Genomic DNA, 17115 nt, shown 5'->3' with positions numbered 1-17115 from the left:
GATTTGTGACAGAAAAGTATGTTGTTTTGGTTGTGAAAACTCCAAACTTATGAAAAAGCCATCTGAGCTGATCTGGAAATAAAATAGGGTCAATTATTGAAAGAAGGGTACTCAAAATTAGAGTGATGATATGATTGGGAAGTAGATACTTTATATCATCAATATACCAATTTCCATTTCTTATAATGTTGGAAACTCTCCAATTACATTTAGATTGTGGAATATCTGAATCAATGACCTGATATAAAGGAGCTGACCCCACCCCAATAATGATACCAAAGAGAGGTATCCTCTCCATTTCCAATTCTGATAATGACACCCTTAAAAAGAAGATCTCTCCCCTTAAGAATATCCCTCCACATTGAAGATTGAGAAGCATTAGGGATACAATCTTGAAGGTGACTTCTTCTAGCATATTTATCTTTTAAGATTTTAACCTAAAGCTTATCAGGATTTGTCAGATAAATTCACCCCAATTCGGCCATGAAAGAAAGATTCCACTATTTTAAAGACCTAAGACCTAACCCCCCTAGGGCAGTGGGAAAAATGATATTGTTCCATTTGGTTCTAGGAGTGTATCTGATTGAATCAGATCTATTCCAAAGGAACCTTTTACACTGTTTTTCAAGATCTTGAAGGATGGAGCAAGGGAGAAGACTGGTTTGCATAACATGAATAGGATATGAACTTAACACAGATTTTATAAAAGTACATCTACTAGCCATGTTTAAAAGTTTTGTCTGCCACCTCCTTTATTTTATCTAAGGTTTTAGTCATTAGTTCCCAATAGTCACCTTTCTTTAACTTATTTGGACTAATGTTAATACCTAGATACTTCCCAAAAGAACAGCTAGACTTAAAATTACTCAAGACAGCTAACTAGTGTCTAACATTATAATCCATTTTTGGAGGGAAAATAATGCTAGATTTCAAATCAGACACCAAACTCTTCCAAAATGTGCATCATATTGGTGAGGTTATTAACATTCCCAGTCCCAAATAAAAACACATCATCAGCATAGAAAAGGTGGGAAAGACTATGATTTTTAAAGATCTTCAAAGGCTTCCAAACCCCCTTATGAACACTTTCCTTAATTAATAAAGATAATCTTTCCATGCACATAACAAAAAGATGAGAAGATAGGAGATCTCCTTGTCTTATACCTCTAGAAGGATGAAACTCTTTTGTTATCTCCCCATTCCAAAGAACAGAAATAGAAGTGGAGGAAACACAGTGCATAATAAGCTTTATGGTAGAAACAGGAAACTCAAAGCACCTAAGAGTGTCAGCAATGAAAGACCATTCTAGACAATCATAAGCTTTGGCTAAATCCAACTTAAGAGCCATGATGTGTTTATTTTTCCTACACTTATGAAATAAATGAGCAACCTCTTTAATAAGTATGATGTTATCTTCCATACATCTGTTTTGAATGAAGCTAGATTAGAAAGGACTAATGACTCTATGTAAAATAAGAGATTATTTTAGTGACAAGCTTGTAAATGGTATTACACAGGCCAATAGGCCTAAAATCATTCATGCAAACAGGACTGTCTTTCTTTGGAATAAGGGAGATGGTAGAAGAATTAAAGATAGACAATAAAATCATGGATTGAACCACCCAAGTCATTCCAAAAGTGCTGATAAAAAAGAGGTTGTATACCATCTGGACCTCGACTTTTAATGGGATCCATCCTGAACAAGAAATGATTTATAGATAATAGTTGATTGGCTGATAAAGAAACTTTAATATCTAAACATACTCACAAATAAAATCAAACAATCAGGTTGTAATCATTATGCAAGTTGTATAGAGTAAGGCTTGTTGGCACTCAGACCAACCCAACCAGAAAACAATTACTCCATATTTGGGAAAAGAATTACTTATTGAAGAAATGTCAATGTAATATGAACAACAGACAAACAAGTTAGACCACCAAAAGAGTAATTCACCGGATGTTGTGCCGCAAGCTCCAGATTCTCAAGCTCATTTTGCTTAAACATTCACCAAAATCAACTTACTTCACCAATAATCAATTGTGGGATCAATAAATAATCACCAAAATCAACTTACTTCACCAATAATCAATTGTCGGATATCATTGTCATTCCATCTTAAGAATTCATATCTGTTAAGCTCAATATCATCTTCCTTCCAGTCGCTCATTTGTTTGGACTTGAGAAGTTGATGAAGCTTGCCATATACAAACGCCTGCAAAAATAAAATCATTCTTCACATTTAACAGCATAAATAGAAATTAAAACCATGTTTAAACTTCAAAAAATTGAGCTGTTTGTTTAACAAGAAAGCAGAAATTACCTCGACAACCGGGAAGCAACATGTGTTGTATCTTTGGTCATTAGAAACGATCTTTTCAGCATTCTCAAAAATCTTGTTGAGCATCACTTGCGCCCAACAAATCTTTTCAAAGCTGACCAAATTTTCTACCGCCAAGAATTAAAAGGAGGCTCCAAAGCCATCCGTTGGTGCATTTACAAAAAAACTCATTAAGTAGAAACTTAATAGCTTCCTAAAAATTTCTTCATCCTGCTTACCGTAGACACCCATTTGTTAATTTACAAATTGTTTCACGTAATTTGTTAATTTACGAACTATTTCATGTTATTTGTTAATTGGCGGATAACTTATATATAATTGTTATTATCATGTTCCTTGATTATATTTATTGTTATTGCTTGATCACGCCTTTTATGCATGTTTAAAGGGAATTTGTACTTGTAATCACGCTTATATAAGATGATTAATAATCTTGTTTAGGGTTAATTTGATTATAATTCAAGTGATTGCCAATAATAGGATTTATTTGTGCATTAAATTCAACAAACATAGATTAAATAGGTTTAGGGTAAACCTATTGATTGCATGTTAGTCAGAAAGCGCACATGAATACGATTAGAATAAAGTAGAGGCCTATTATTAGACAGGTTCAATCTCTTTTAGGTTGGATTTGTACCTTCATCCCCGAGATACCAGTTATGGTTCCAGACATATTGAAGTTGACAATCTCCTGGATCGTTAGAGGTGTAACCTTCACCTCGTGAACGGTTTACAAGTTCCTAAAACTTGTTGGCGAGTCTTTTGCTCTAGTTTCCTTCCCTTTGGACGCCACCATGCTTAAGTGTATGATCACAGTGGGGTTCAAGCTAGGGATAATGCTTGAAATATTCCCTACACTTGCTTTCAACTGTCAACTGAAGTAAATAAAAAACAGTTGTAATACGCCCAGACCTACAGCTTTTAACTTTACCCCCTTGTTGGAACTTAGTCGTTGTCGGGGTTTTTTCTTTCTTGCTTTTCGCTACCTCAATGCTAGATTTATATCGCTGGTATAACTCATCATACCAGGTTTGAGTTTGCATATAGGTTTTTTCCTCAGTAAAGCATTCACCGGTTTCACGCAAACCGGCGATCTTTACTATATCACCAAGACTGAATGATATGGTCTTATCTTTAACTTTAAAACAATTGTTGTCTTTATCATAGGTTTGCAAAAACCTACATACAAGAAAATTTGATGTTTTTTTTTTCTTTAAGATTTAGCAACTTATAAAATTGAGAATCTAACATCAAAATTTTCTTCTTGGTGTCTAATTCTAAGTCTGTAATGACTGTTATAGAGCATCGGCAATCGAATTTCACCATCCTTTTTGAATTTAATTTCACCATCCTGAAAACACATATTGTCTAAGTAGGATTATGTTTGACGGAAATTGTCTAACAGAGTAAAATCAGCAATTGCATGCATATGAAAATCAGTCAAGATAATTTTATAATGAAAAACAACACGACTAAAAATGCTAAGGTGACAATTCAAAAAGATTACTAATGTACAAGTTCTTACAGATATTGTCTAATTAGGATTATGTTTGAGGGAAATTGTCAAAAACTTGTAACATAACAAACTCAGCAAACATCTTTTTTTTTTATCTGGGTATTCCCAGAATCAACACAATCAGAGTTGGGAATTTGATCAAGCACAAAGTTATTTATTGGATTTTATTTTAAACTGAAAGAGATTTCTCTTTCAATTTTAACCGTAATTTTAATCTGTCTCTAGTAAGTTTCGCATTATTACTAAATCAAATTTCTAAAACCTTGAAAATACAAATCAAATTTCTGAAATGTAACTCGATCCAAATGTGTTCAAGTAAATTCGAAGAACAATTCAGAAGCATAATTAAGCTCAATTAAACACAAAATTCAAGTAAAAAACAAAATAATTTAAAACCCCCAATTCAATTACATTTTCGAACCCTAATTACAAGTAATTTGATTTGATTTGCAAATATCAAACAGACAACAAGCTTTGCATGCAAAGAAAGAAATATAGCAAAATTAGGATTAACATTCATGGGAAAGCACTTGATTATTGAGCAATTGGGGCTAAATAAATTAGAGCAAACTTACTGTTTGCAAGGAGGAAACCGTGAAGGGGCAGCGGCGCAGCGAAGAGTACGAGAGGAGAGGAGAGACTCAGGGAGGTTGATGATGGTGAGGTGGTGGTGATGAAAGTTCAGAGCAGCCACAAAGAGAAGAGAATTGGGGGGTCTGATGGAATTCGTGGGTTTGGGGGAATTGGGGATTTTTGGTTTTCTTTCCTTTTTATTTTTAAGTTTTGTTATTTTTATTTATTTTATTTAGTTTTATTTCTTTTTATTTTCTATTATTTAGCTTGTATATAAATACCCTTTTGGGGTTATTTTCTCTTAACTTTCAATCAAAAATTATTTTACCCTAAATTAGATTAGTCTAGCCTCTTTTATTTTCTCACTCTGTTAGTCCACTAAGACCGGTATAGAGTAAGGCAGTACAACACTAGCACTAGCTAGGGATGTCAGTGGGGCGGGTCTAGTAGGAGACCCGCCCCATCCCCATCCCCACCCCGATGGGGCGGGGATGGGTCTAGCTTTGGCGGGTCGCGGGGCGGGGATGGGTCTAAAATCCATACCCGCCCCGCCCCGCCCCGCCTGAGCCACTTCATACCCGACCCATACCCGCATTATACCCGATCCATATTTATATATTAAAATACTTTGTATATATATACAGCAAAAAAAATAATAATAATAAAAAAAAATAAAACACTGATTTAACTAATGAAGTTTCCAGATTTCTTGAGAAAAAAAAAAAAACCCACCTAACTTCTCATTTAGTCATTTTCATTTTCAAGAATCAAACCCCAGCCGACTCTATCACTCTCCTTTCTACTCTCTCCTCTCACTGTACTTCCTCTCGCCGCCGAATCAATCACCAACTCTGAATCTCGCTGCTGAGTTGTGCGCCGATCAACTCTCCGACCAACAATCTGATCTGCACTTCTTCCTATTCGGTACTCTCTCAGTCTCTCTAACTCTCTCTGTTTTTTTTCCCCAATTATTTTTTCCCTTACAAATTGTTGGATGAAAAATAAGTTGACTAATCAACTAAGAAATTAAGAAACCATATAGATTTTGGATGATTAAAACTACAAGTTTGATTTTTGTATAGTTAATTTGATTTGCGTCTGTTTTAGGTAACAAAATAATTTTTTTTGATGAAAATTAATTCGGCTAATTAACTGAATAATATGCTATGATATTTGATTACTTGTTTTTTTTTAGTTTGACATTTTTTTAAGCTATCATAGTGGTAAATCAAATGCTAAAACTGTAAGTCTATAAGCTTGAAATAGCTAGGGTTTATGCCTAGCACGAACCTGCATGTACTCACAAACTATAAGCTTGTTATGTTTAAAAGATACCATATTCACATTATATAATTACTTGGGTTCTTCTACACTGAAAATATATTTCTTCAATTACAAGACATGGAAGGTCATCTAATCGTTACTAAGCTATAAAAAAAACTTTCTTCTTTTTTCCTTTCTTGTTAGTCATTTTCCTCTTATCACACTTTCTTTTTGAACCACAAGCTGATGTATCGACAGGAAGTGGCACAGGTTGAGAGCATGTCACTAGTCCTGGCTTTCTGAACTCGTGTTTGGTTGGAACATGAGATCTTTCTCGGGACACAATCGCCACACCAGTTTCACCCGTACCTTCAAAGTCTCGTTCTTGAAATGGGGTCAATTGCATGTAAAGAGTAATCAACTGCAGAAATAGATTTAGCCTTGGATTTTACAATCTCTGACAGGTGCACTCCTTCTCCGGAATTATCTGCACAATTTGGAAGCAAGTAAAATATAGATTGGTGCATCACTGTTGCAAACTCAAATGTGTATGTGTGCGGGGAGAAGATAAAATGTGTAAAATATAGAAGATACCTAAAATAGATAAAATAGCAGCACGTGCAACTAGCTGCTCAGCCTCTTTCTTATTCGCAGTAGGTTGACCAACATATTTCACTCCATTAAAAACCAGAGATGAGACAAAAACAGGAACAATGCTCTCAACCCTAACAGTGTCATGAGTGGGCCTTTCTTTGTTCATCCTTACAGCGAATTCATGGAGTATAGACTTGCAAAATATCTTATCCTGAAACATGAAAAGAACAAGAAAAATGACAAAAGGGAATATTTGACTCGATTAACTTCTTCACTTAATTTGCAATATGAAAAACTAACATCAATTAATTTTACTACTTGTACAACATCCAAGGATATACCACCTTATGAAAGGAAGTATTTGTCATATGTATTAGTATAGATTTTCTAGATTTAAAAAAACAGTAGCGATCATTTAGGAAACCCTAGATTGTGAATTGTAAGGAATTATGAAGAACAAAATTTTTGATATGCATGAACCTGATGAATAGGAGGAAAACACCCGTCAGTTGTCTTCTCTGATACACGCTCTTTAATCTTCTTAGTTATGCCTTCCAATGCAAGCCTTGCAGCATCTTGCTCAGCTGCTTTTCTAGTAGAAAATGAATTAAGACACGTGTATGCATCTCCATCTACCTCGACAGTAGACCTATATTGAGGAGTATGTGGTGGTCCTCCTTCATTGATGGTATGATATACTGGAAATGCTATTACTTCCCTTTGGGCAAACTCCAGCAACCGATTCTTATATAACAAATGCTCTGGAATACCTACATTAATATTGTAAATGCTATCAAGTTTTTTACCACTGGCTATTGCACAAAAATCAGCATTAGTTGACTAGCAACACATAGATGATTGATACTCCATATTACTGACTTGCTTTTTCTAGAAAACCTTATAATATACAAGCAGTGGCGGACCCAGGAATTTCCGACTGGTGAGTCACAATCGATAATCAAATATGTAAAATAAAATTTCACAATGACATGTAAGGAGACATTTACTTCCTAAACTTGAAAATAAACAACACGATTGGAGACCAAATTAACTACAACGGATGTAGCCTAAATACATATCAGTCCGCAACATGTTTTACAGGATGATCAATAATTTTGAAGCAATGCCTCAAGGCGTAAAAGCAATCCTTTTTTGGCACTTCAATATGATTCAAGCATATGATCAGGAATAAAAACGAATAACAATTGATTCACAATACAAGTATACAATATTCCCAGCATGAAATAGACTCAAGAATTACAGAAATTGCCCGAATTAAAACCAAAATTACAGAGACTCACCCATATCCAGGCGAAGAGGAACTGAGGTCTGAGGAAGAGGCGAAGAGGAAGATGCGAACTTGCGAAGAGGAAGAGGCGAGCTGGCGAAGTGGGCTAGGGCTAACTCAGACGTTAGAATTTTTTATTTTTTTTATTTTTAAAAAAAAAAAAAAAACTTAAAATTTTTTTTGGGCCCTGGTGAGTCACTTGACCCACCAGGCACAAGCCCAGGTCCGCCACTGTATACAAGCATTGATTGAAAATATCCCACTTTTCAACAAGGACACACTCCAAGGACTAAAATCACTCATTGTTATGGGGATCAGATCTACAACAATTTAGGAAATGACCCAATCCAAATAGGAAACAACGAGCAAATCTAGGGGAGAAATAGGAATAGAAAATATGAAAAACTATAAGTAAAGAATCTTCTTAAAGTTTTACAACTTACCCTTTTGTTGTTTCAGTTGTTGGGATGACATTAGAAGTAAGCCAGACTGGGAAACAAATTGGGCAGCCATTATAGTCAATTGCAGCTAGAAATGAAATTGTCCGCCATTATAGTCAATAACAGCTGGAAATGAAATAAAAAAAAGGATTTGGTTTTCTATCTAGAAAATGTAAGGTTAGGAAACAAGAAGGGAAAGGGAGGGAAAGGGGGAAGAAGGAAGGAGGACATAAGGAAGGGGAGTGAGAAGACAAACATGTCATTTCCTTCCAAATCTCTCCAACAACGGGAGGATTTGGTTTATTAAAGAGGGAGGGATATTGCATCCTTTTATTTCCCTTCCCTCCCCCCATGTGTTATCCAAATAAGGGAGGACGGTTCCCCCCTTTCCTTTCCTTTCCCTTCCCTCCATTTCCCTCCATCCAAATGAAGTGTAAATCATCTCATTTAAAACTTCAATTATATTCTAAAGCTTTTTTGTGTAATGCATATAAATCCCATTTATGAAATTACAAACCCTATGTTAATGGCACTCGACTGAAAATAATCTCAACCATTGTGACCATACCAAACACACACATAAATTCCTAATTCTCTCTTCTTAATTCATCAATTAAATACAAGAACTAATAGAATTACAGATATAATTTTATATTAAAATCATGGAAAAGAGAAACAAAAGGAGAAGTGAAAGGAGCGAGGAACACCTCTGAAAAGCGTCACAAGTGGTAGGATGCGGGGTGGTCCGGCGTCGAAGGCTTGGAGCAGCAAAAACTGAGAAAAATAAAGAAAGAAAATGATGGAAACCACAAAAATCAACCTAAGTCACTCAAAGCATAAAAAATTAGCAAATGATCACGCCAAACACACACTTAAATTCCTAATTCCAGCAAACATATATATACGTTCAACCCTAAAATTAACATCCTTAATTTCACTTCTCATTAATGTTCACGAGTTTCTATACGCTAAAATAGGAACAAACAATAATCAAAGCCAAAACACCCCAAGTCACTCAAAGCATAAAAAATTGATCACGCCAAACACACACTTAAATTCCTAATTCCAGCAAACATATATATACGTTCAACCCCAAAATTAACATCCTTAATTTCACTTCTCATTAATGTTCATGAGTTTCTATACGCTAAAATAGGAACAAACAATAATCAAAGCCAAAACAAGGCAAAGACTTCATAATAAACTGATTTTTTCATTCATTCATCCAAATTGTCATTACATCATATCATTAACCTACTACAAACTACTCTATTTAAGGGATCAAATGCTAAGCTTAACCACTATTACACTCATTACTATTGAAACAATTGCACAGAAAAAAAGTAAATAATAAGCTGATTGTTGTTAGCTTGTTGGCCACCTATCATGCTAGCTTCTTTCACCATCACCTTCTTCATCCTGTCATGTTCCATGCAAGCTACCCTAGCCTTAAGAACACTCATATCAGAAGCCAACCTCTGTTTCTCACTCACCAGAACATTTGTGACATCTTTCTACCACTCAACCATGTCTTCATCGATCCATTCAAAAAAGTCACAACCCCTTTGCCCTGTTTCAAAGTTGTAAAATTTACAACTCCTAAATCGTCTCCCAGGATTGTCACGGGTCCATGATGTCCTTTGCACCAATAGAATCCCACAATTGCACTTAGTTCTCTTCATTGCTATGGGATTAATTAAACAACAACACAAAAACGAAAAGGGATCAATCTAAACAAATTAATAGTTCTTATCTTGTGCGAATCTTCCTCAATTACCCTCCTCACATAATTATGGATAAATTTTGGGATAAATTAAATTAAGGGACGAAATTAGAAATTGTAAATTAGGTGTATAACACAAAAACGAAAAGGGATCAATCTAAACAAATTAATAGTACTTATCTTGTGCGAATCTTCCTCAATTACCCTCCTCAAATAATTAGGGATAAATTTTGGGATAAATTAAATTAAGGGATGAAATTAGAAATTGTAAATTAGGTGTGTAAGTATTACAGATCAATCGAAATTACCTGTTAATTGGCGGGTGGACGAAATGGCGTCACGAACCCAGGAAGATGAGGAAGACGAAGAAATGCGCTTTTAAGGAAGAAGAAGAAGACGAGTAGAGTGAATTTTGGATGAAATGGCGTCACGAACCCAGGAAGACGAGGAAATGCGCTTTTGAGAAAGAAGAGGAAGACGAGTAGAGTGAATTTTATTTTTAAAACAAGCCCAAACCCGCTTCACTCTAATGCTACTGCTCTAATTAGTCCAATTGTCGGATTATATTCAGCGGGCCCAGCCCATCTTTTGGGCACGCTGATCCGGCCCATGAGGTCAAGGGCACCATAAAGCTTGACATGACATGCGATTTTTAATTAGTATACACTAGACCCTAGTGTAGGTACCATAACCTACACCCCCTACAAAACGCAGCGTTTTGCGTTTTTCCCCTACCCCCACAAACTACAGTAACTACCCCCACTAACCACAGTAAAAAAAAAAACTATCCATATCAAATTATTCTCTCTCTAAAAACCATCTTCTTCATTTTTGTAGAATTTCTCTCTCATCAACACCGTCGAATCGGAACGAAATTCTCTTCAAATTATTGCAAAATTGCTTCAAAACACTTCATAATTACTTCAAATGTCTGATATTCGAGATGAAATTAAACAATCGCAGCAGCATTTTGATAAAGAGTAAGTAATTTTGTTCATTTGATTACGATTTTAGTACAATTTTTGTATGAAGCATAATTTTGGTTCTTTTCCTTGTGATTGTAGAGTGATTTTGCAAAAAAACGCTTTAGAGAAGAACATGGAAGATAAAACTGGAAAATCAGAGCAAAATGTTACCAAAGAGTAAGTAATTTTGTTCATATTCTTGCGATGACAATTATAGTGCGATTTTATGTGTGAAACCTAATTTTTGTTCAATTTTTTGCAATTGTAGTATGATTTTGGAGAAAAATACTTCACAGACGAGTAATTTGTTGAAAATTTCTGAAGAAATGTATGAACCCTAACTTTTGTAAAACCTAATTTTTGTTAAAATTTTTTGCGATTGTAGTAATTGTTCTAAGATTTTACTGAAAATAACTAAAACATTAACAATTTATTAAATAAAACAGAGACGATGATGATGATGTACCTCTTCAGTCAAGAGTAGACAAATTGAAAAAAAAACCGCCAAAATGATCCAATTGTAGATCCGGAACTTTTAAAAGATATTGACAAGTCAATTGGTACGGATTTAACAATGTCTCCACTACCAAGGTAATTAGTCATTTACAGAATATATTATGTTCATGTCTAATATGCTAGTTGTATTTGATAAAATTGGTTTTATCTTTGTTTAATATGTTATTTGTATATGATCATATTTGATACTCATAATGTTCATTTATAGATATAGTTATGATCATATATTTATATTTGTTCATATGAGTATTTATTGAGATTTAAAAACAAAAGTACATTTCATTGAAACATCATTGTATATGATCATATTTGATACTCATAATGTTCATTTATAGATATAATTATGATCATATATGTATATTTGTTCATTTGAGTAGTCATTGAGATTTAAATAACAAATATACATTTCATTAAATCATCATGCACATATATAAATATGATAATAATCATTTCAGTGATATGCATTCAAACTAATGTCATGTAATTAATTTATAATGTAGTGATGTGCCATTTAGAGTGATACACTTGCTTCAATTTAGAGATGGGAAATCTGAACCATTAACTCTAAAGAAGGTTATACAACAAAATGAATATGGTAATAGTTATGAAAGATACACTTTAAACAAGTAAGTTTATATGTATAAAATAATTGTTTTTACATTCAATTATTGTACATTGTATATATATACCAAACTTATTAGGTAATTCTTAAAATTTTAGTGAAAAAAAAAAGGTTCGAGTGAAATTTGTTATGTCAAAATCAAGACCACCAGAGACAAATCAAACAATAAGGTATAAAAGCTTTATACAAAATAACTAATTATCTTCTTCATTGTATAAATTAGTTCATACTTTAATATCATATTATATAAAATAATTCTGTTTTTTTTAAGTGAACAAAGTGAGAACATTCCTGCTACTAATGCAACAACTAAGAGTGTGTCTGCTACACATAACACAACTGACAAAGAGAGCAGGGATGAAAGGTATACTAATGATCAATTTTATATAAACAAATGTTCATTTTTATAACAGTATATTTTATGTACAATTTATGTGCATTTTTTATTTAAAGTATTTCTTAATATTGATTTCAGCAAGCAAGAAGAAGTTCAACCAAAAGTGCAAAGCAATCCAGTAAAGAATAGTCTTGGCCAAAAGTAAGAAAACTTAAATGTTCAATTTAGATAGACTATATGTTCATTTGAAAATCAGTACAAAAAAGTTTGCTCATGGCCAATAGTAATATAAGTTATATGTTCATTTTTTTATTTACTAATCAAAATTGTAAATTCAAACATATTTTTAATGAAATATCAGAAAACCCAAAGATGATTCAAGAATAACAACATTAAAGGACAAGATGCAAGAAATACATTTAGACATAGAGAGAAACCCAAAGTATGTTTAAATTTAAATAATTGAATTAATTTAATCAATTAATGAATATATTTCAAAGTTAATATCATACATTTACAGAAAGTACAAAGAATCGACAATCAGAATTATGAGAAATCTCAAAAGAATGGAAAAGGCAAGCAAGGAAATCAGGAAAGGTAAATGATCATATTTATTGAATATTTTTGTTTAATAGTCATAAATATCAATTTTAACAATACTATTACTTTTGAAGGTGAAGCAAAAAAGAAAGAAAAAGGGCCAATAGAAGAGAAAACTGTGGAAAAAGGTAAAAATTTTAAAATGTACATTTTTATTACAAAAAATGTTCATATTGGAAAAGCATAATATTAAATATTCAATAAGATTAAAAAAATTAAATTTTAACTAAATAAATTTTAATAGAAGTACAAGAAGGAAAAAAAGGGACTGAAAAAGAGAAAAGCCCTAAAGACAAAACTGTGGAAGATGTCTTTCCAAAGACAACAAATGTAGAAGGTAAAAATTTATAAATGTACATTTTTATTACATAAAATGTTCATATTGGATCTACATAATATTGAATGTTCAATAAGATTAAAAAAATATATAAATATTAACTAATTAAATTTTCATAGAAGGACAAGAGGGAAAAAAAGAGCCTGAAAAGGAGAAAATCCCTAAAGAGAAAACAGTGGAAGATGAGTCTACAAAGACAACAGATCCGAAAGGTAAATAGTGGAAAATGTACATATTCATTACCTGAAATGTTCATTTATATTGTATATAGTAAACTTTTGTCATCCAATTTAATAATGTTTATTTAATCTTTTATATTTGATCATTTCATATGCAGCACAAATTGCACCTGATTTTGTTCAAATTGAGGATGAAACTTATCTTCTAGATCAAGATGATGATAAAGTTTCCACAAAACTTAGTGAGGAGACAGCTCCATCATCACAAAAAAGTGATCAGTCAACCAAAATGAAAACAAGATACAAAATGGTTGCAAGGAAAAACAAAAACAAAAGCCTTGTTGTTGTGCCAAGTGGTAGAATTACAAGGAGCCAAGGTAATCATAATACTTTTCTGTTACACAATAAATATTACACTTTCAAATATACTAACATAAATTTTTTTAAAAACAATAGATGTTCTGTTAGATGAATCTAAAAAGGGAAGCCTGAAGAAGGATGTTGAGCCTGCTAAAGAAACCGCAAAAATAGGACAGAAGAGAAGAATGTCTACAAGGAATTTTCCTATTCAAAAGGAAGCTGATGCACCACCTCCAGCACCTACTCCAATAAAAAAAATGGCAGGTGCTCCTGCTGAATATCCTCCAGACCAAGGCAAAAAGGGTAAATGTTCAATCTTAATGTATAGAATGATCATTTATGATGGTATATCATTAATGTTCAATTTCAATATATAGGTGGGAAAAAGAAAACTCTAGAAGTGAAGAAAACTTCTAAGGTTGCTGGCAAAAGAAAAGCAGGTATATAATGATATATTATAAATGTTCAATTTCTATATATAGAATGATCATTTGAGAAAACAATTTTGTTCATTTTATCATTTGCTTACTGTACATTTTCAATACTTAAACAAAATTATATATTTAATTTTCAGATGTCAGTCCTGCCAAGAGAAATGCTGGAAAGAGAAAAAAAATACAAGAAGTACCATCAGATGAACCCTCTCAAGATCCTGACAGTGATGATGATAGTGAAGAGTCAGTTTATAGAGCAGAAGAAGAGCCTGTCAGTGAGGATGATTATGAGGTGGAGGAAGAGGAGGAAGAGGAAGAAGTAAAGCCAAGGAAGAAACAGGCAAAGAAAGGGAATTCAGTGAAGGCAAAGGTTGAAAAGGAGGAGCAAAAGATGGTACTGTATGATGAAGGAAAGATTGAAGGTAGGAGAAAAAAGAAAATGAAAACTGAAATGGTTCAAGCAATAGAAACTGATGAAGTTGAGGAAATTCAGGAAGATGAATTTGAGGAAGAGAAATCTTCAAAGAGAGGAGGACATGTGAAGTTCATTGCATGGATAAAAAAGATGACACCTACCCAAAAACAACAAATTATTGATATAGGGTTAGGATCACTTCTTGACATTAGTTTACCTCAACTTGATCAAAAGTTCTGTAACTGGTTATTGGGAAGTTTTGAAGAAAATAGCCAGTATTTTGAACTACCAAAGAATGAAAAAATAGAAATTGAGGTAGAGGATGTTAGGGTAGTTTATGGCTTGCCTACAGGAGAAATTCCAATTGTTGAGCCAAAGTCTGATAAAATTAGTGAGGAGTATGCAGAATTTCTGAAGAAATGGAGAAAATCATGGTCAGGAAAAACTCCATCAGTGAGTCAGGTATGATCAGTTTTAAATGTTCATTTTAAATACATTAAATGATCAAAAGTATAAATGTTTTGTTCATTTTGTTTGCAGATTGTGAATGGATACATAAATGATAAATTCACCAACAACAGACCACCAAGTGAACATTTCATTACTAACTTTTTAGCAGTGGCTGTGAACTGCTTGATGAAATGTGTATCAAACAATCAATGCCATTTCAAATTTCTTTATTCTATGATGGACAAAGAAAACATAAAAAATTTGAACTGGTGTCAGTTTGTATATGACTCACTTATCAAATGTCATGTTGATTGGAGAAAGCAGCAAGGCAAGGGGTTCTACAAAGGCCCTCTTCAATTTCTGATGGTATATTCTTAGATACAAGATGTTCATTTAAATTTAAATAAATGCACTTTTTTTTATTGTTTATGTTCTGTTCCATGTTTTCTTTTTTCTTGTAGTTGTTCTATTTTGATAGAGTTCAGAGGTTAGACAAAAGGCCTCCAAGAACAATTCCTATCATATCTGCATGGAATAGAGACATGGTTCTTGAGAGGTTGAAGATTGAATTAGAATTGGGATTTGGGAGAGGGAAAATTCTACCAAGGATTGCTGCAGAAGTTGAAGAAAGTCCTAAGGTTATAAAATGATCACTTTTGTTAACATAAATGTTCATTTGTATAATCTGAAATGTTCAACTGCATAATTTTTAATATTCATTCATATAGGTTTTTATGGATGATTTTGTTTCCCTGGTAAAAACAACTTGTTCAAACCTGTCAAAGCTTTCTTCAAAATTGGTGAAGGCAAAGGATATCTTCCCTGGAAATGACTTGGTGAAAAAAGTTGATGAAGTTTTAGGAAAGGTGGTAGCTAGGGAACCATCAATTCTAAGCCAAGATGAAGAATTCTTTGGCAGTGAGGATTTCCTAAATGCACTTGCACAAGCTGAGAAGAATCTGATGCAAGGGTCTGAAAAGCAAACAACTGAGAAGCAAATGACTGGGAAGAAATTAACCAAAAAGGGAAAGGAAAAAGAACAAGAATATGACATCAGAAAAGCTTTCAGCTTGGGGTTGACTCCACCTTCTCCAGCCATTGGTAAATTCTAACTAAAAGAGACTATATATCCTAATTTTTATATGAAAAATTCTAAATTTGTGGTCTAAATTGTCCTAAACAGAAACAGGGCCCACCTTTTCAACACTTGGTGATATAATTGAACAACCAATAATTTCAACAAATGGTAATATGTTCATATATTTAATAATAATGTACATAAACTTAAGTAGAAATGTTCATTTCTAATTATTATGTGTAAATACTATTAACTTAGTGTATCTCCAAAATGATGATTTATAATACAGCTGGAGAAAAGGATGTGGGTAAAACTTCAGCAGCTTCAGAACAAAGAATTGAAGAATTTTCTAGAACTGGTATAATGTTCAATTAAAAAGTGTAAAATGTTCATTTACAAACAAGAAATATTCATTATTAATTGTATTATTTTGTTAGACGCAGCAACTGGTTCAAAACTTGATGCTGACACTAGGTCAGATAATGAAGGATTGCCTAGAACAGGTATAATGTTCAATTATAAATACTCAAATGTTCATTTACAAAGAAATTATATTATATCTAATTAAATTTTTTCTTAGATGCAGGATCTGGTTCAGTGGTTGATGCTGACCCTAGGTCAGATGGTGGTGAAAAAAGTGATGATCCAAAAAACACAGTTGGAGGTGGAAAACAAAACAAGGAAGATGTTTTTGAAAAAACAAAAAATGATGAAAAAGTGGAGGGGTAAAATCCTGAAGACATGTCTTACTATTAGGGTTATGTAATGGTGTAGGATAAAATATCTAGATGGAACAATTTAACTTATGTTACTATCGTGTTGTAACTTGAAACTGGTGTTTCTCAAACTATTGTATGTGTGAACATTATTTTGTTGAATATGTAATATGAATGTGTGGTTTATGTTAAATCAATAGGTTTATGTTAAATCAATATCTTTCATTTTATGAATTGAAAATGATTCAGGGTGTTACATAAGAAGCTTTTATTTTATTAATATGTACTGACATTGTTTCACTTTTCAGTGAAAACAAGAAGATTGTTGCTTCATCCTCAAAAGTCACAAAAAGGTACATTATTTATATTA

At 33.0% G+C, this 17115-nt stretch overlaps 1 protein-coding gene and 1 long non-coding RNA gene across 8 annotated transcripts; both read right to left on the bottom strand.

Annotated features, from left to right (window-relative positions):
• Positions 1-1697: 1697 nt before the first annotated feature.
• Positions 1698-4683, bottom strand: LOC110733675. Its single transcript, XR_002513661.1, has 3 exons — positions 2977-4683; positions 2322-2549; positions 1698-2213 (listed from the first exon to the last, which is right to left on the bottom strand). It is a non-coding gene; the product is annotated as an uncharacterized LOC110733675 (long non-coding RNA).
• A 1063-nt stretch (positions 4684-5746) lies between these two features.
• LOC110733673 (double-stranded RNA-binding protein 3-like) lies at positions 5747-10248 on the bottom strand. 7 transcript variants are annotated; one of them, XM_021913756.1, is made up of 7 exons: positions 10045-10248; positions 8721-8787; positions 8017-8139; positions 7587-7685; positions 6766-7055; positions 6286-6496; positions 5747-6178 (listed from the first exon to the last, which is right to left on the bottom strand). In XM_021913756.1, the coding sequence occupies exons 3-7, from the start codon at positions 8084-8086 to the stop codon at positions 6063-6065; spliced, it is 786 nt and encodes a 261-aa protein (XP_021769448.1). In that variant the 5' UTR covers positions 8087-8139; positions 8721-8787; positions 10045-10248; the 3' UTR covers positions 5747-6062. The 7 variants fall into 7 exon arrangements, with proteins under 7 accessions (XP_021769448.1, XP_021769449.1, XP_021769450.1 ...); XM_021913757.1 differs by having other exon boundaries at positions 8017-8101; XM_021913758.1 differs by having other exon boundaries at positions 8017-8062.
• Positions 10249-17115: the final 6867 nt, after the last annotated feature.

This window comes from Chenopodium quinoa, unplaced genomic scaffold (genome assembly GCF_001683475.1).
Source record: "Chenopodium quinoa cultivar QQ74 unplaced genomic scaffold, ASM168347v1, whole genome shotgun sequence".
In the NCBI taxonomy this organism is placed as follows: domain Eukaryota; kingdom Viridiplantae; phylum Streptophyta; class Magnoliopsida; order Caryophyllales; family Amaranthaceae; genus Chenopodium; species Chenopodium quinoa.
Note: the sequence above shows the minus strand (reverse complement) of the source record. Positions and strands in the feature narration are given on the sequence as shown.

Coding starts and splice junctions, on each gene's coding strand:
- LOC110733673 (XM_021913755.1), bottom strand. CDS start 8,086: ATGGCTGCCCAATTTGTTTCCCAGTCTGGCTTACTTCTAATGTCATCC. Junction 7,686..8,016: donor ACAACTGAAACAACAAAAGG/GTAAGTTGTAAA, acceptor CGTCTGAGTTAG/CCCTAGCCCACTTCGCCAGC. Junction 7,056..7,586: donor TCCTCTTCGCCTGGATATGG/GTGAGTCTCTGT, acceptor ATATTAATGTAG/GTATTCCAGAGCATTTGTTA.